General features: G+C 33.3%; 2 protein-coding genes across 7 annotated transcripts; one reads left to right on the forward strand and one right to left on the reverse strand.

Annotated features, from left to right (window-relative positions):
* Positions 1 to 771: 771 nt before the first annotated feature.
* On the forward strand, positions 772 to 7,545 carry LOC104243808 (lysophospholipid acyltransferase LPEAT1). Of its 2 annotated transcripts, XM_009799066.2 has the most exons (9): positions 812 to 1,490; positions 2,577 to 2,696; positions 2,844 to 2,881; positions 3,278 to 3,342; positions 4,098 to 4,166; positions 5,247 to 5,380; positions 5,917 to 6,057; positions 6,637 to 6,700; positions 7,068 to 7,545. In XM_009799066.2, the coding sequence occupies exons 1-9, from the start codon at positions 948 to 950 to the stop codon at positions 7,085 to 7,087; spliced, it is 1,194 nt and encodes a 397-aa protein (XP_009797368.1). In that variant the 5' UTR covers positions 812 to 947; the 3' UTR covers positions 7,088 to 7,545. The 2 variants fall into 2 exon arrangements, with proteins under 2 accessions (XP_009797367.1, XP_009797368.1); XM_009799065.2 differs by lacking the exon at positions 7,068 to 7,545 and having other exon boundaries at positions 772 to 1,490; positions 6,637 to 7,066.
* Positions 7,546 to 8,284: 739 nt separating this feature from the next.
* LOC104243809 (deSI-like protein At4g17486) lies at positions 8,285 to 13,556 on the reverse strand. 5 transcript variants are annotated; one of them, XM_070172327.1, is made up of 6 exons: positions 13,144 to 13,482; positions 11,066 to 11,330; positions 9,790 to 9,926; positions 9,639 to 9,702; positions 8,996 to 9,089; positions 8,285 to 8,916 (listed from the first exon to the last, which is right to left on the reverse strand). In XM_070172327.1, the coding sequence occupies exons 2-6, from the start codon at positions 11,274 to 11,276 to the stop codon at positions 8,880 to 8,882; spliced, it is 543 nt and encodes a 180-aa protein (XP_070028428.1). In that variant the 5' UTR covers positions 11,277 to 11,330; positions 13,144 to 13,482; the 3' UTR covers positions 8,285 to 8,879. The 5 variants fall into 5 exon arrangements, with proteins under 5 accessions (XP_070028428.1, XP_009797371.1, XP_009797369.1 ...); XM_009799069.2 differs by having other exon boundaries at positions 9,639 to 9,926; positions 13,144 to 13,493; XM_070172326.1 differs by having other exon boundaries at positions 8,543 to 9,089; positions 13,144 to 13,376.
* Positions 13,557 to 18,544: the final 4,988 nt, after the last annotated feature.

An 18,544-nucleotide genomic window follows, 5' to 3' on the forward strand; every position in this document is an offset into this window, starting at 1 on the left:
CGCGAAAGAATCTCGCCTTTTAATAAATCAAAACAACAAGTGACATACACAGCTAATAATAATTATATCAGGATTAAGAGTATAAGTACATTAAATGGACTAGAGAAATTATTTTATAAAGTCAGTATAAAATACTCATCTCTACTTGATCCGTTCAATACATACAAAATGTACTAGCACAAGAAGTTGGAATTAAACCATTCCCATAATCAAGATAAATTATATTTAATCTTGTGCTACAATCATTCCGATGATTTGTCCAATTCCATCATTAGATTGTGAACATTAACTTTTATGTCTTACAAGAACCGATGATTTAATCTTCCGTGTATAAGCTAAACTCTATACACTAAATCATCTACTATGTAAGCAATGGACGCACAAACCAACACATGATCTATTTAAAATGAAACTTTATTGAATTTAAACAAGTAAATAAATAATTGTGCATAAAGAATACTATAACAATACGCATGACTTATAGTATATTCTAACATACAGCTCTACTATTTAGAAAATCAAATCGTATATTTCTTTATAACAAAAAAAAAATTACTATAAAAATTATGATTACTTTGACTGAAAATTAAAGTTGTACGAGGTGGAAGTAGTTGTGTCCTAATCACATTCTCCTAATTGAGTTATCCTTATCCTCGTACTAGTACTAGCTAGGAAGAAAAAAAACACAACACGAAAATGGGGGGATGTAAATGCAATATTTAAAAGTTGTGGGACAGGATATTAGCAATAACACTAAAGTGGAGAGTAAGTGCGATTTAATTTAAAACTTTTTTAGTAGGAGTATATTTTATTTGGATTGCGTTTTCCTTTGCCCAGATCTACAAACAAATAACACAACACTTGTGTGCAACAATGGTTATCCAATCCAATAGATAGAGAAGATATAACAACTGTGTGCTCAAAAAATCCCGTTGAGAATCAAAAAAATGGAGTCCGAACTCCAAAAATTACCACCTAAAACTACCCAAACAACACAACTCGAATCCGTGGACGAAAGTTCCCTTACCAAAGACGATCGGCCACTGCTCAAACCCGACCCGACTAACCCTCAACTCCAAGTTCAATCCCAGTCTTCTAGTTCTAACCCTTGCATCGAAGAATTAGAGAAGAAATACGCCCCATATGTGAGGCATGACGTGTATGGAGTAATGGGTCGGGGCGAACTGCCATGGACCGAGAAGGTGCTTTTGGGTATTGCGCTTGTGACGGTTGTACCTGTGAGAGTTGTTGGGGCAATGACTGTATTGGTTGTGTATTACTTGATTTGTAAGGTTTGTACAGCGTTTTCAGCACCGAATCGAGAGGAAGAGGAAGAGCAGGAGGATTATGCGCATATTGGTGGGTGGAGAAGGGTTGTGATGATGCAGAGTGGGATGTTCCTTTCGAGAGTAATGCTTTTCGTTTTTGGATTCTATTGGATTAGCGAAACTTATTGCCCCATTGATCTCAATGCCAACTCAAATAATGAGGTAATAAATTGTAGTTGTAATTATTGAATGTTGTTTGTTCTAAGAGTTTAAGTTATATATACTGTGTGTAAAAATATGTTCTTGAAATAGTTTACCTGCTGCAACTGGTAAAAGTGACATAAAAAATCCTTTAGTTTTTAGGCACATTACTTAACTTGGGCATGCATCAGTTGAAATTACTTACTAAAGTTTTCTATTTATGGACAGACCTTAAAGTTCTCGTTTTTTTGTTGCCCAAAAGTACGTTAGCACTTTTACTTTATGTCCTATGCTTTTCTAGGAGTTGTTTGGCCTTTCGGCAAGTTACACAATCAATAGAATTCAGTAGAAAACATAAGCTTCTAGCACTTTTTTTTCTTGTTTATTATTATTATTTTGTTTGTTTAATATTGGCATGAGATGAGTTTAAATAGAGTAACATGGTCAGTGATGATTCATATAGCCGACCCCAACTTGATTGGGACCGAGGCATAGTTGTTGGTATTATTGTTGTGTTGAGGGGAGGGAGGGTTGCATAGTGTTGGCCCTATTGTGTAAATGGGAGAATTACTAGAAAACCTCTATACTACCCATATGCAATTTGATGCAATTGAATATTAGAAAAAAACAGTGACCAATATACTATTGGATTGCTCCGACCCTAACTTTTGGTCGGAGCAAAACAGTTGAACCGGTTAAAGGTAGAATTACTGGCAATTTTACATGATTAAGTGCGTTATACTGGTTCATGAAGTAATGTTGCGTTGTAACCTATTGTACACATGAATCTATGGATTATTGGTGGGAAACTTGGTTCATTTGATCTGTAAATTTGTGAACGGACTTTCTTCTTATATTTTCGTTTAACTAAATATGAGAAAATATAAGAAGCTTGTTATTAACATTGGTTCATAATATAATGCAGTGTTGTAAATTAATTTTCTGCTCATCTATAGATATACATATATCTATATGATTAATATGGGAAATTGGTTTATTTAATCTGTAGATTTGTGATGAAAATTTCTTCTATAATTGTCTTTTAACTAATATCCTTGGTTTTTAACTGCTTTGACGTGTGACATGGTAACTTTTTCTCTTTGCCAGCATGGATCAAAAGATCAGACTGAAGAACTTGAAAGACCAGGGGCTATTGTGTCAAATCACATTTCGTACTTGGATATCTTGTATCACATGTCTTCCTCATTTCCTAGCTTTGTTGCTAAGGTCTGTGACTTCTTTTACCATATGGGTAAAATGTGATTGAGACATAACTAATTTTAGTTCGATGGACCCACTTCTTTACTCTTGACCTTGGACATACTTCTTTGCTTAATCTCCTGACCTTGCTCCTTTTTGTTTTTATTGCTGAAGAGATCAGTGGCTAAGCTTCCTCTGGTTGGTCTCATCAGGTTAGTTATAGCTTCTTATGCGGTTGCCATTTATTCAGTTATCTGTTAATCTAGGGATTGATATAGTTATATTCTGAAAAAAAGAGAGAAAAGATCACTCTTCATGAAGTCAAAAGTCTTGTGTCTAAATCTTTTATATTCACACTATTCAATGCACATAGATACATCTATTGACATGGAGTACTATTTACCATATTCATCTAAATATAACTATATTTACATTATACATAGTTATCTAACACTCCCTCAAATGATACATGAGTTGGATATATTGAACTCTTCACATTTGCTCACATGGCAGATACATATGCTTGGTTTGAAAGAGTTAATTGATTAGCATGAACTCCATATAATTGCTAGTGACTGTTTTTTTTATTTTTTATTTTTATTTTACAGCAAGTGCCTTGGCTGTGTCTATGTCCAGCGAGAATCGAAATCACCTGACTTTAAAGGTGTCTCAGGTAACAAAAATATTGCACTAGATTTGGTACAACTATAAGGCTTGTTTAGTTTTTTGAGGTATAAGAGAAAGTAGTCTTGTCTAGAACTCTGCATCATTAATTTGACATTTGATTACCATTTTTGTTTATCATAATACCTGCAAATTATATGTGGTAATCTCTATATTATTTTATACACGTTTCAATGCTGGAATATATTGCATTATGTAAATGACAAAAAAAGGTCCTTATCACTCCTTATATAATATACTAGTTAAATTAATATTTTAAACTTTATGCTTAGTGAAAAGATGTTAGGTAAAATAGGATAGAGGGAGTCTCTTGAAGTCAAGTGACAGCTGAATTTCTTTTACAAAATGGTTTGGGAGTCTTGGAAACATTTATGGCTTTATAGACTTGGCATGTGTGGAAGCCTTTCAAGGTAAAATCTTCTGCACCATGACTCTTGCAGAGACGTAGTAGAACTGTTTTTCAAATGTTATTCAACTTTTAATGCTAGGCTCTACCCATAGGTGACTAAAATTAGTAAGGATATTATATTCACAGTGTCTTGTCTATAAAAGCAAGTAAGCCGAAGAGGGCAAAAATATGGCGCTTTCTCTTATTTGTAGTGGAAAGCGCAGGAGGATAGTCTTTGTTCATATATTTTCCACCCCTGTCCATCTTTCCCTTGTCTTTTACCCTCTCCTTCCTTGCATATGGTATGCAGCTTTAATTTTTGCGACATCCTTAGGATTAAACTTGTAAATTTGCAGGTGTCGTAAATGAAAGGATTCGTGAAGCTCACCAGAACAAATCTGCACCAATCATGCTGCTTTTTCCAGGTCAATGTTGCTTTTAGCGTGCCAACCCACTGAATTCTCTCACGCATTTTACTGCACATTTATTCTACCAATCTTGTTATCTATTTAACACTGATTAGATCATAGATGAGTGATAGTAGATATGGGTTCTTTTGCGTAGTGAAAGAGAGATAGATGAGAGATATCACATCTTTGGCATTTTTTTTTTTGATTTGCACCGGGTGTCCGAGTCTCTTCGAGTCCCGACTAATCCCGGGGGTGCACAGGCCCTCGGCAAGGAGCTTCCCGCAAGTGCACCACGGTTAATTCAGGTTTTACCCAGTCCGATGACCCTCAGAAATTGTTTGCACCCAGTGAGTTTCGAACTTGAGACCTTGAAAGGGAGCAAACCTCAAGGCTCAAGTCAATTGCCACCAGGCCAACTCCTGAGGGTTATCACATCTTTGGCATTTAGTTAATGTTATCAGCGTGCCTAAACTTTTATTTGCTTTTGGATAGCCTTTTCGCCTTAAATAGTACTCCAGGATTCTTCTAGTGGTTTGTACTTCATTCTTCCCAGTGCTGGTACCAGACTTTGAGATGTCTTTAATTCATTTCCTTCTGGACATGGTCTTCTTCTACTAATTTCAATGATGTAAAGTTGTTCATTGAGCAGACAGACCAACTGCTCACACAAAATATGCTTAGAATCTATTAGACTTATTTAAAGAGTTCAAACATTTGCTTAGTAATTATTTTTGGTCTTCCAATGTATCTAAACCTTGGGTATTACTTGGAATATAAAAAAAAATTTAATACCCTTAGAAGTCTCTACCTTGAAAAACGTTTTTTAAGTGCTTGAGCTGATTTTAAGTTGGTCAAACCTAAAGAGCTTTTAAGTTGAAAAAGCCATTAATTGGGGGTGCCCATCTTATAGCTTTTGGCTTCAAAGCACTTTTAGTGTTTACCATACACCAAAATAAACAAAAAAGTGTTTAAAATCTAGTTTGACCAGCTTTTAAGCCAACACAAACACCCTCTATTTCATTTCTTGGATATCCTTGCAAAGATTGACTTTTGATGGTTTACTGCAGTTTTGATCTGTTTTCTTTATCCTTGTAGAAGGCACAACCACAAATGGTGACTTTCTCCTTCCGTTCAAGTCTGGTGCATTTCTGTCAGGAGCTCCGGTGCAGCCTGTGATATTAAGATATCCATACCAGAGATTAAGTCCTGCGTGGGACTCGATATCTGGGGTAAGTATTTGGTGATCTAAAACTTGCTTTGTCATTTTAAGAAGATATGGTAGTACTTCCTCTTCAGTGGTTGATGCAGTTGCATAATATTGTGCTCTGTTACAGGCTATATTCATGCCCCCTCCTAACACCATGGTTGTCTTTTGTGTTCTTCTTAAAACATGTTATGTTGCTACTTTTGGACTCCACAAGTATCATTTTCTTTCATTTAGTCATGTACGAATTGTTTTCCTGACTTTGTGCAATGAACGCTGAACTTTGAGTTCCCTGTTCTGACAGTTGGTGTAACAGAATACAGATATCATCTATAACATTTTAAGTCTTTGTGGGAAACTTGGTTTCTTGACCACAAAATAGTTAAATGATAGATTTGAAGATGAACTTTGAGGCACCAAGTTAGTCATTACAACAAGGAAAATTCAGTATCCAATACTTGAATATTTGTTCTGATATATGAAGATATTGCTGATTGCAAAAAAGTTCATTAAATAAGATCCGTTCTCACTGATTGGATGAAAATGCAATTCTTCTTGCAGGTTCGGCATGTGATTCTCCTTCTCTGTCAATTTGTCAATTATGTGGAGGCAACCTGGTTACCTGTTTACTACCCCTCTCAGCAAGAAAAGGATGATCCTAGACTTTATGCTGAGAATGTCCGGAGGTTGATGGCTCATGAGGTATGGTTTGTATGCAATTTTTCCTTAACGACAGTTCAATCATTATATTTAAAGAGTAAGAACATAAAAGCCACTCTAGAGTCCTGTTAGGAATATGATTTGCTAGTTTTACGCCTTTTTCTCCCTACAATTAGGGGAACACATCTTCATTGAACTTTGTTGTAAGAATGAAATTTCACTCATTGATTCTTGCTCTTCAGATGTGGTTTTGTAGAAAATAGGTTGTGGATAAACATCTCCACAATCTGGAGATGTCAACCCATGTCCCATACCCATATTGAGCTTGTGTTGAATTTGTTTCTTTTGTAGAAATGTCATAGAGCAAATAGGAGCCCTCCACAATTTGGAGAGTCACCCATTTTCTCTGTGCTCTTATATTTGTGTTCCTTGAAAGTGGAGAGTTTAGTATCAGGATCTCTACACTGCAAACAACGGATGTTTATCTCTAGAAAGTAGTAGTCTTTTCACCATGTAATCTCCCAAGGCATGTTAAGTAAGCACGTGAACTTAATGCCGGGCAATTTCATTCCTCTGTGCACTTATGTACTGATGGGTGATCGCATTCCTCTGTTCTTGCAGGGTAATTTAATACTCTCAGATATTGGCCTGGCAGAGAAGCGAGTATATCATGCTGCTCTCAATGGTAATAATAGCATGCCTACTGTTTTCCATCAGAAAGACGATTGATCATTTCATCGCCTGGACACTGAAATGATATCTAGTCCAAGTGCGATACTAGTTGTGTTGTTTCTGAATATAATGGCACAGTGGGGTTGTCCTCTCTACTATCTAAAATAAGAAAACTTGGGTGTTCTGTCATACTTCTGTATCTTCATGTATCAAAGAGTATCCTTTTTTTTTTGATATCCTGAGTGGACATTTGTTGTTCAAGTATCCAGTTCGAGAGGTTCTATGTTTTGTATATCATGTGTTACATGACAGTTAGGCAATGTTTTACCGAGCATCTTGGACATTTGTTTATCTGAAGCATCTCTTTGGTGTTCGTGCAGGTTTGTTTTGTCAACAGTAATTCGGGTTCGCCATCTGTATATTCATTCTGTGATTCTATTATTTGCAAAAGTTATATGAAGATAACCTTCCAGATGAAGCATTCTTTGTGTCTATATCAATGAAAATGGACCTATGGACATCATTGTTTGGCCACAGCCAGTGGTTACATGCTCAAATATCGTTGTTTCCTATTCATTTACCTTCCATTTTGACAGACCCAACAGAGTGATTCAGCTTAGCAGCTAGCGCTGCTGGCTGGGTTAAGTGTAATTCACAAGATTAGTTTAGTCTCTTCCCTTGTCTTCGGGTATGTGAATATAGTTCCACTAATTTTCCTTGACGATTGCTTCTGAGCTAGACAACTGTTTCTTGGCTATCAGGAGCGCTAAATGTTTTTGTTCGTTTTTGTGTTTGGCTAATGTATTCAAAGATCAGAAATCAGGTATGTTGGAGGCATCATCGCTTCCTCAAATATCATTCCCCGCATCTGGAAGTGCTTATTTCTCTTTTCGCGTCTCCTTTTCGTATGCTTAATACACTATTGAAGATTGTCATTGGGAGGAGAGGTTAGGGGGGAGAGGACAGAGATGTTACAATTGATGTTATTGTGTTTTGTAAATTTAGCCAAGTTAATTCTTAGCATCATCCGTTTGTTAAATTTTTCTCCCTAGTTTTAGACTAATTTGGCTCTCTGAAACTATGACGGCACGTCTGTGGTGGAGGGCAAAAGTAACAGACTCAGTTCATTTGGATTGTATGATTGAAGAGAATGAGAAAGCATTCTAGTATGAGAAAGTAACTTCAGAAAAAGCACCAAACATGTCGTTAATCTATGTGAACCTATATATAATTTTATGCGCCAATCCTTTTTAACATAATCTAGAGCCAAGGTGTAGCTTAATATGGCTTTTATGTAGTGTTGATCACCAGAGTTTATCGACTATTTAGATTTGGTTCACATTGCAATAAATGAAAACCAAAAGAAGCGGCTTCTATTAAAAGGAACATATTCTGTATTTAATATCCATTTGTATATGCAGCAAGCTAAAGTGGTCCCTCTCCACATATTAGCTTGCTTTTCCTGTATGGTTGCTAACTTAAAACATATTTTTCTTCTGTTAATATAGGCAACGCTAAATGCTTGAACTTTTGTTTTCCTTTTCAGATTAATATTTATAAAAATAACGCAAAATATTTTATATGAGCACTGTCCTGATCTTTTGAACTCACATTACCTTCTAGTATTTAATTCTTTACGAAGACAAAATTAAGATAACTTACAGTAGAAATGGTAGTACAACTGCAACATTCTGCAGTAAAAAGTAAAGCCTAAACTGTAAAAGAGCACTGGTCATATGCAGTATAGCATCCCGGCATATCACCAGACTTAAGGTGGCAAATATACTGCTCCAAGGGATTGGTGATTTCTCAACATGGTGCATCTCTTTGTAGAACGACGTGAAAAGTGGAAACCTTGACCGAATGAATAGAGATCAATTGACAGACTTTTTTCTCAAATGCAGGATGTACGTGTTTTTTCTGACATACTCACGTGATCAATCGATGAACGAGACAGAAATTACCCTAAAAGATAAGGGATCAAACAAGGCATATTGCACACTGCAATGCCACATTACAAATAGTACAACTTCTTAAAGCAAGCTAATCTCAATCATTTCTTTGTTTTCATGAAATACATGGAGTAGCTAGCCTTCACAAATTTTCTTCTTCAGGATATTCCAAGGGAAATGTGATCACAAAAGGGTCCATAAATGTTTACCTTTCTTTTACTGAGCGATTGGTAGACTTTCTTAACTCCCAAGAAGGTAAGCATCCTTTAAGGGGTGACTGTAAAAACATCGAAGACTTAGATAACTTCTGCTGTCTTGTTGAAATTGAAGAAAGACAACTGAAAGTACTTCTCAACCTTCTCTTTTCACTAACGTATTCTGGGCCATTAGGTTCGTCTTCGACAGCAGCAATTTTCAAAGCCTCAGGCAACATGCAGTTGAATGCTGAACCTTTATAGACCAAAAAGAAAAGAAAATGAATACTGATATCATTAAAATGGAAATTGGAGGTACTTCTTTTTCTCCTGTATCGAGAAATCCCAAGATTTGTCCACAGTTCAAAACTCGGTAGATAATGGGCCCAAGTTTCGGTGTACTATAACTGAACTGATGCCAAGTGGCAGCTTTAGGGGTCGTTTGGTACGCGGACTAAATTATCCTGGACTAATTTATCCCATTTGAGAGGTGGGATAAAATAATCCCAAGTTTGATGAGATAAGGTGGGATATCCAAGATTAAGTCTGAGATTAGGATAAATTTATACCGCCAACCAAAAAACAGTATAAATTTAATTTCAGACTTAATCTTACCTTATCCCTGTACCAAACGACCCTTTAGTATGTAAATGATATTGCATTTAAAGATTGAGTGCCAAGATGGAGGAGGGAGAATAGATTTTAGTTGTGTGCGCGGCAGGAAATAAAGGTAGGAATTCAGTTCTCTACAGATCAAGTATAAAAGCCAGATCAAGTAAAGAGAGGTGGAATGGTAGAGCGATACCTAATTTTGCAAGTCGGTTCACCCATTTCGGGATCTTTTTCCCAGTGAGCTTGTAGCATATATCCTTGCAAAAATGATTGCAGTTCTTCACAATCAAGTGATACGAGTCACCATTATAGGCAGCAGCTTGATGTTCAATAAACTCTCTAACCTGAGGCGGATCCAACTTTGTGGTTCCAATAAATATCGACTTCCTAAACTTAAATCCTGGACATTGCCGCGGTTCAACTTCAAAGACACCGCTGGTCGGGTAGTCATGAGCTCCAAATGCGTATTCTACACCATGAACTGTGAAGTATAGGTTACATTAGTTCAACTGCAAAAATATGAGAATTGAAAATAGAGACTACTTTTGGCAGCGGATCAACTACCAGGTTCATTGGTATGTCTAGAGACAAAATACTTATTTATCCACGTCTGAGGTCAAAACAAAGCTGTCCATTTAATAGCAAAAGTGTCTATATGTCAATATGACATCCCACCATGAAACACACAAACAGGTAGTAACTATAAAGCGTAGCTCGCACTTGTTCATTTCACAAAACTGGAGTTCACATTTCATTTGAGGTTACCATACAGATTAAGAGTGGAAGAGCAGTTGTTAAGTAACTTTTAATAGCCAAAAGATAGTTTCTGATGCATCCAAGATATGCATTAGAGACATGTCTCTTCCGAGCAGTAGTATAAAATCATTTCAAAGTTCATCTCAAGCCTCATAAGCTAGTGGAGTTTTAAGAGAACCTTGAGATTTCATTAAACCGACTGAATGAACTTGCAGAAATGCAGTTTTCTACGAGAAACATATTGCACGTACCGACAAAAACTATATATGAAAATAGGTAATTAATCTATTGGAGCATTCTCTTCTTCAGAAAACATCCCAAGATGAACTAAGAAGTAAGAAGTGCCAGATTCTATAACACTCCAAAAGTAAAAGTTACGAACAAACTGTGATGCATACCAAATATTATCAGACAAAAAATACAACGAACAAGCTCCAATGCATGCTTATATATATATATATATATATATATATATATATATATATATATATACCAATCAAATTGAAATTTGAATTGAATTAGAAGCTTCTCAGTTCTACCGAGACCACCATTACTAAATTAAGACACAAGATGAATATACCCTAGAGGCAAGTTTCAGATCCTGAAGTTAATGAAATTCTTTTATCTTGTAATAGCTAAAAATGGCATGTAAGACAGACAAGCATATGATAATATGTACACATAATCTTGGAGATACAATCCCTCATTAAACAATTAGTAAAATCAACATATAAGATAGGAAAAGGAATCCGTATAGAACCATTTATTTACAAGCATGATACTTCGCGTAGGTGCATTCTAACATAAGTAACAGTGAATAACTAAAAAGAAGTAAAGAGGAAAAAGCTAAATAATGACTCTTACCTTCCACACCAGAATGAAAGATACCAAAGCCAGCCCAATAGACATAGTTATTCATAGGGGTCAAGTCATACACGTTGAGACACACTGGCGTCTCACCAGGACCAAAACGATCTGACTTCACTCTGGGGAGCAAACAAAAATTTGCTGATGATTTGGTCTTCAAACGGAGGGGCACTACTGATTTCCATCCTTTCTTTGATTTTAATGTCATTTTCCTTTTACTATGCCAAAAAAATCATTCAAAACCCACTTGCGTCTTGTATATCTGCATGAAAAGAAAAGCATAAGGCTTCATATTAAAGTTTAAGAAGTCAGTCTACAGAACAACTAAGAAAAGAAACAATGCAAAGACAAACTTAATAATATACCAATGAAAGAATGATAGGTCAAGAACAGAATGACGCAAAGATCACAAATCATAGCTGTTTGATTTCGTACAATACAATTCCAAATATTTAAGTGAAAGTTGCACCAATGTTTCCATGTATCAACCAATGACATCAGTTACATATGAGAACTACAGAACAAAGGGGTAAAGCACTAGAGCATGCTTTCCATCTAAAAGAACATATCATTCTGCTTGAAATTTGAAGCATTATACGTTAATACAATTTGGATCCACTAACGACAACGAGACATATCTAGTTTTGTCACCTCCAAAACTCGAACAGACATTCAGAACTTTGGATTATACACAAGTTTGTCTCAAATTTCTAAGTTAGAACTAGTAACCACATGATTGCTAAGCTCTGTCATGTATGCTAGCGCTGTCAATCCAAAAACAAGACCAACCCATTGCACTTGAGGTAGCACATTACAACCCTTGGTCCATGCACTTTTTAATTTCTTAAAACAGAGATATCAGACAATTGCAGGCTCTTTTGTGTATTGAAGTAGAGGAATTATTTAGCTAACAGCCTGCTTTTACTAGTCATGTTAACTGATCTATGATACAGCTTGCGGCAAGGCCTTTCTATGATTTCTCAATGAAACCTTGAATTATTCAATTAACAAATGAGTATTTAAACCAAACACAGATAACTGAACTTTGAACAGTTGTGAGGAACTTTCCATAAAATGATTATTGAGAAGGAATCTTCAGTTGAGAGAAAGAGGAGAGAGGGAAGTAAAAGAATAAAAATATATATCCATCTCTTTCATTTCCAAGAAAGTCCACTTTGTGGCATTAGTGGGAAACAACTAATCTAGTATATAATCCTCTTTAGTCTGCATTTAATTTCCAGGAATGAGTACAATATCAATTAATTAGCTCATTTGGTAGATATTTGCTAAAACACTACAGATATAAGCAATCTAATCGTCCGGTAATACAAACATAACCAAAGAAAAGACTATTCATTAACCATTACTAGCCTTCCTCAAACACCCCCCCCCCGGGAAAAAAATGAAGTTATTACCTTTAACTATATGATGGCAAATTTCACCCAAGTTGAAAAACAATGAATGGAGTTGGCACTTCTTTCATCTTTGATGACTTGGCTACTGGTTTCATTCTAGTGGAAAAATTAGTATATTTTTGGAGGATCCGACACGGGTGCGACAGCTTTTTGGAGAGTCCGCGCAACATAGATTTCCGCTACTCTTATGATTAGAATTTGGATTCAGACATTAACAGTTCATTCCTCCAAATATTTCATACAAACCCCAGTTCTGAAATGCTACTTTCCAAAGAAAAGGCCATCAAAATTCAGGTAATCCCCCCCCCCCTCCAAAGAAAAAAAAAAAGCAAAAGGTGCTCTTTAAGGGTAGGAAAATAAAAAAAGGAGAAATTATGAGAGAGTCACAGCTTCAAACTTGTAAGAATTACCAGTAATATATCAGATCTTACAACAAGATTGAAACTTTTGCACTGAACAAAAAGTTTCAACCAATTCTTGAACAAGAAGAGTAGGTTCACAAAACATCAAAGTGGCCAACAGAAAAAAATGAAAATGTGGACAGAACTGAACCACAAGTGTTCAATAAAAATCCAAATTAAAAGCCAAATTATTTAACAAATATCAGAAACTTAAGTATAATAAGAAGAGGAACAAGAAAATTTTGGATGGAAGACTTACAGTTTGCCATTAGAAGAGATACAAAAGACTCCAGCTTTTCTTGAGCATGTAAACTACAGTAATGCAAATAGTGAAGAAAAACAGGCCATTCTTGAAATTGTGCTAGTTGTGTAATCTCCAAGAATAACTAATCACACATTCATGTTTTTCTGACAATAATTCAGAAAATATTACACTGCAAAAAGCTCTGAAATCACGGGAACAATTTTTTTTGAACACAACTAAAGTAAATTATGCTTATAATAAGCAAAAAGAACTGAAGATAGGAAAAAAGCAGAAAACAGAAAGAGGAATTTTGAAGGGACAGCAGATTTTGAGAAGCTAAGCAGAAACTGACACAAGAGAGAAAACACAGACACACACTCTTTTTCTCTCTCTCTTATTTTTTTTTTTCAGTTTCTTTATTTTCTTTTAATTTTTATTGTGGTCTTCGTTCCAAGAATAAAGTCTTTGTTTCTATTTTTATTCCTTTTTTTTTTTGTGTGTGTTTTACAGCTCTTGGAATAAAGTGTAATCAGACAAGGAAAGTTAGAGTAGAGTAAATGACAAGCTAAATTGAGCCATAATTTCATGGGAAGACATGGAGAAAATTTTGCAAATCTATACTATATTAAAAGCAAGAACAAGAACGTCCTTAATGAAATGTCGTCCGCTTTTTTTACCCTTCAAAATTAAAGTTTACACTAGACAAAATAGTCATTCAAGTATTTTCTAATATTTAAAAATATTCATTTAATTAATTCATCGTTATTTAGGAATAGTCATTTAATTATTTTTCTAATATATAAAACTTTAAAATCAACCGAAACTTTACTTATTAATAAGTTTTTTCTTATTTTAGTTATGTGGATTAATTCTACCTAACTTTGCATCTGAAACGTGTGTAGTTAACTTTTTTATTTTTGCATTTTCCTTTAACATATCGAGGGGTTTGGATTTTTGCACTCTAATAAGCTGGATAAAAATAATAATTTTTTTATAATTTATTATAATCATACATTGGTCAATATGTTTACCTGCATATAGATTTTACATTGAAGAAACTTTATAGTTTAATTATCTTTCTAATATTTAAAGTTTTAAAAATAACTAAAATTCTCTACGTGAAATGTTAGATCGATATTTTTATCCTTTGAACATAGAATTTTTATTGGATGATAATATAGTTATAATTAAATATTAAACTTGGGATGATCTAATATTAAAAATTTGAATGAAGAAAAATTATTTCCTCTACTATTGAGAATCAATAATTAAACTTTTGAACTAATTTAACAAAGTAAGTTTTTGAATCAACTGATTAGTTAGAAAATCCAATTCAATTATTTTACAAATTCATCATATAAGTAACTGCAAAATTTGTAGTGCACATAATAATATTGATGGTAAAAGAAATAAAATAAATAAAGCACAATTAGTTACACCATAGTATTAAGAGTCAAATTGATAAAAATACAAACTTAAAGTAATAAGGATAAAATAGTAGAAGACAAAATAAATTCTAAATGATTATCATTAATTTATTTTTCCTTTGCATTTGTCCGGCAAATGATAAATTCCTATTATTTTAATTTATTAAGTTATGTATTATAAAATATTAACTCAACATTAGTCATTTATAGACTTTACATTGTCACTTCTTTTTTCTTTCCTAGGAGCTATAGAGCCAACATCTACATTCCCAAATGTTTAAAAGACCAAAAGATTTAATTTTTTAATTTGCTTTATTTGACAAATATTTGGAGAATTGCAATGAACTATTTTTGTGTCACTTGTTTTTTTCAAGTATTAAGTTACCCAAAAACAATAATTTTTGTAAGATATTCCCAAAGAAGTCCTCAAAATCACAATAAGGCATAAGAGGACTTCTACGAGCATGATTTTTTCATAATGATCTAGTTAAATGGGATCAATATTCATTATTATATAATTTTTTGTAATTTTTATTTTATAAGCTAAGTAAACAATAAACATGACAACTTGTGAAATTTTAGCAATGAATAAATCTTACATTGAAAATATTGACTAAGATAATTGACGACTTCTACATTGCCATCGTTTTTTTATTTATTAAGTTGCTAAACAAAATCAACAATCATCATTTTTAGGAACTCACATTTTTTCATGAACTTGTTTTATAACTCAAGTGTAGTTAGTTAATATAATATTTATGTAACTTTTAGAAAATAGATATTTATTGAGAATGGATACACGCGCAACGCGCGTATTGTAAGACTAGTTACGTAAAAGAGAGGATTGGCTCTATTATGGATTTATGGTACTTATTTTATGGAATGTATTGTTAGTAATGTTATTTCTTTCGACCTGAAAAAAAGGAATAATATTTTTTTGAGAATTTATGATTTATCCTACAAATAAAAGAAAGATAAAAAATATATATTCTAATCAATGACTTAACTGGTTAATCCTTTGTTAAGTCATGAAATAGTGTAACTTTGTTATCCCTTAATAGTTGGGAATTAGGATTAATTGTAGGCTTGTAGTTATTTCTTTCGATCCACTTTAATTAATATTTTGGTTATTTTTACATATATTAACAAATTCATGGCTTCCAAGGCCAGGGTCGACCCCTTCCTTCTTATAATAAGAGAGAGCGAAAGATGAACTGGCCAAAAAGCTTACTATTTGAACGGAATTCCACAATTGCAGAAGCTTCGGTCTCGATAGATTATATTTTTGGTTAATTGGGTAGGTGTCGATAGCAGCAGAACCTTTGCTTTGGTCCATACCAGGGGAAACCCTTCCATAAAGCAAGTAAGGCAACTGCTTTAGGCCCCACATTTGTGGGGGGGCCATTTTTTGTTACATCTAATAAGCTATGTATAAGTTTAAAAAAAGTTTCTGTGAAGTGAAAAAAATTGATTTATTTCTTTAACAAGAATAGAGAAGAAGGATTTACAACTGCTATGATTTATGCCACGAAAATTACACTTGAAATAAATATCGGACCCGAATTTCGTAAGAAATATATGATATACAGATAGTAACAATCTGATGAGAATGTTGATAATATAATCTCAAAATCTTTCGAAGAGTCCTTTGGAGTTGATTACCTTATACATAATAGACAAGACCATTTTTTCACTTCAAAATTGATTTGATCAATTCGAAGCATATGAAAATATTTTTGGTTTTCTATTTAGCGGTAAAAATGAAGATCACTAGATGATGAAAATTTGAAAAAATATTGTCTTAATCTTGAATGTTGCTTAAAGCATAATAATCAATTTGATATTGATGATTTATATTTATTTTCGAAATTAAAAATATTAAGAAAAAAGTACAATTAGAAGATAACTGTTTAATTAATACACTCTGTGAAATAAAAAGATTTGATTATTTTTTCAATGCCTATATTACTTATGGAATAATGTTAATAACTCTTGTTACCGTTGCTTCAGCGGAAAGAAATTTTCAAAATTAAAATTGATAAAATCTTACCTAAGAAAAATAATGTCTCAAGAAAAGTTAAATGGATTAGTTATATTGTCAATTAAGAAAGACTCATTAGGATTTATTGATTATAAAAAATTATTAATAACTTTGTATCTAGGAAACGCTAGAAAAATAGACTTCAAATAAATAAATAAATAATTTTTTTAAAAAAGTTAAGGCCCCTCATAAAGTTTGGCTTTAGGCCACAAAACTCGTCGGGACGCCCTTGGTCCATACCACAAAAAAAGCAAAGATCTATGGTTTTCTTTGCTCTGCTTTTAGCATTAACTAATAATATAATTGACCATATTAACCTTAATATGTTCATTGAAAATATAACAAATACTCCTAGGCTCTTTACTCCAAGAGCGACTTTGAAAAAAGGAGTTAATTCCTTCTTGATATTTGAAAAAATTAAATACTGTGGACCATCAATTAAAATGAAGCGGACGGAGTTCTTAAATTTTAAATATAGTTCCTCCGGTCCACTTAAAGTGATTTTTTTGGTTTTTTTCACATATATTAAAGAATTCACCTTTTAGCATTAATTAACAATAAAATTGACTATATTAACCTTAATTTATTCATTGAAAATATAACAAGCTACTCCTAGACTCTTTACTCCAAATGCAACTTTGGAAAGAAAAAGTTAATTTCTTCTTGATATCCGAAAAAATCACATATTATGGACTACAAAAAACTACTTAAAATGAACCACAAAGAATAATGATTTTCACTTGGGATTGCCACGTGTCCTCCCACATTCGAAAATGACTTTTTTTTTTACAAACTCTTCTTTCCCATCTCCTCCATCAAAATAATCACTTTTCTAAGTTAACTCACAGAATTCAATATGAATATCAATAATATAAGTGGGGTCTGAGAATGATGAAATGCAAGTTGAACTTATCCCTACGGTATGTGAGGTAGAGTGTCATCATGTTATATATTTTATTTAATTTTTTACATAAAATTTAAATACTTATATATAGTTTGAGGTTAAAGCAACAGGTGAGTTGACCATATTCCACCTATGTCAAATTATTTATCTTGTTTCTCTTTTACACGTTCTTTAAGAAACATTAATTAGGAAAAGGATTAGACTATTTTACCCTTATTTATGTCTTAAGCTAAAATCTCTCTTTATTGAATAGTTATTCTATTTATATGTTATCTCCATCTTCAATAACAATTATTACTAAGGGTAAAAAAAGGAAAAAAAATAATCAATTTTGTTTTAAACTTCTAAAATGACAAATAATTTAAGATAATTAGTTTTAATAATCACGACTGTTAATATGAGACGGAGGGAATATATCCTAAATTTGCGTCAGCCTATTAATAGCCTAAGGTATTAAATAATAGCGAAACGTGCGATCTCGTATGTGTTTCCTAGAAGACAGGCAGCTTTGGCCATAGACCATGGCCATTTGTCTCAAGTCGGTGTTTGCAAATTTGGCCTCTTTTACCAACCTAACCCTACTTACATTATTCACATAAATAGGAACTCTATTATATGCAAGTTGCACAATAATACTTTGCTAAACTGTTTGGAAGTTACAAATTATATATAGCAAACGATAAAAATCTGTGACAAAGTTATGGTCGATTTTAGAAATTTAACATTTTTCACAAATGAATTTTATCAATTTGAATAATAACTACTGCAAGTTCTCTATCAATTCTAAATCTATCTTCTGACGGATTCAATCAAGAGTTCGTGAATTCATCAGTAATGAAATTTAATTTATATATATATATATATATATATATATATATATATATATATATATATATATACACGCACAAAAGATAAGTATTGATAGAGTTAAACATACATTTCAGAAGTCATTATTTCTAAATTATAAATCCTTCGTTGTCTACCTTTAGAACCTATGTTTGATGAGTCACTTATAGAATCTTGCTTGAGATCCTAAAATGGACT

This window comes from Nicotiana sylvestris, chromosome 4 (assembly GCF_000393655.2).
Source record: "Nicotiana sylvestris chromosome 4, ASM39365v2, whole genome shotgun sequence".
Taxonomy (NCBI): Eukaryota; Viridiplantae; Streptophyta; class Magnoliopsida; order Solanales; family Solanaceae; genus Nicotiana; species Nicotiana sylvestris.

Coding starts and splice junctions, on each gene's coding strand:
- LOC104243808 (XM_009799065.2), top strand. CDS start 948: ATGGAGTCCGAACTCCAAAAATTACCACCTAAAACTACCCAAACAACA. Junction 1,491..2,576: donor ATGCCAACTCAAATAATGAG/GTAATAAATTGT, acceptor TCTCTTTGCCAG/CATGGATCAAAAGATCAGAC. Junction 2,882..3,277: donor CCTCTGGTTGGTCTCATCAG/GTTAGTTATAGC, acceptor TTTATTTTACAG/CAAGTGCCTTGGCTGTGTCT.
- LOC104243809 (XM_009799067.2), bottom strand. CDS start 11,276: ATGACATTAAAATCAAAGAAAGGATGGAAATCAGTAGTGCCCCTCCGT. Junction 9,927..11,065: donor CTTTCATTCTGGTGTGGAAG/GTAAGAGTCATT, acceptor TATACTTCACAG/TTCATGGTGTAGAATACGCA. Junction 9,090..9,638: donor GAACCGACTTGCAAAATTAG/GTATCGCTCTAC, acceptor TGGTCTATAAAG/GTTCAGCATTCAACTGCATG.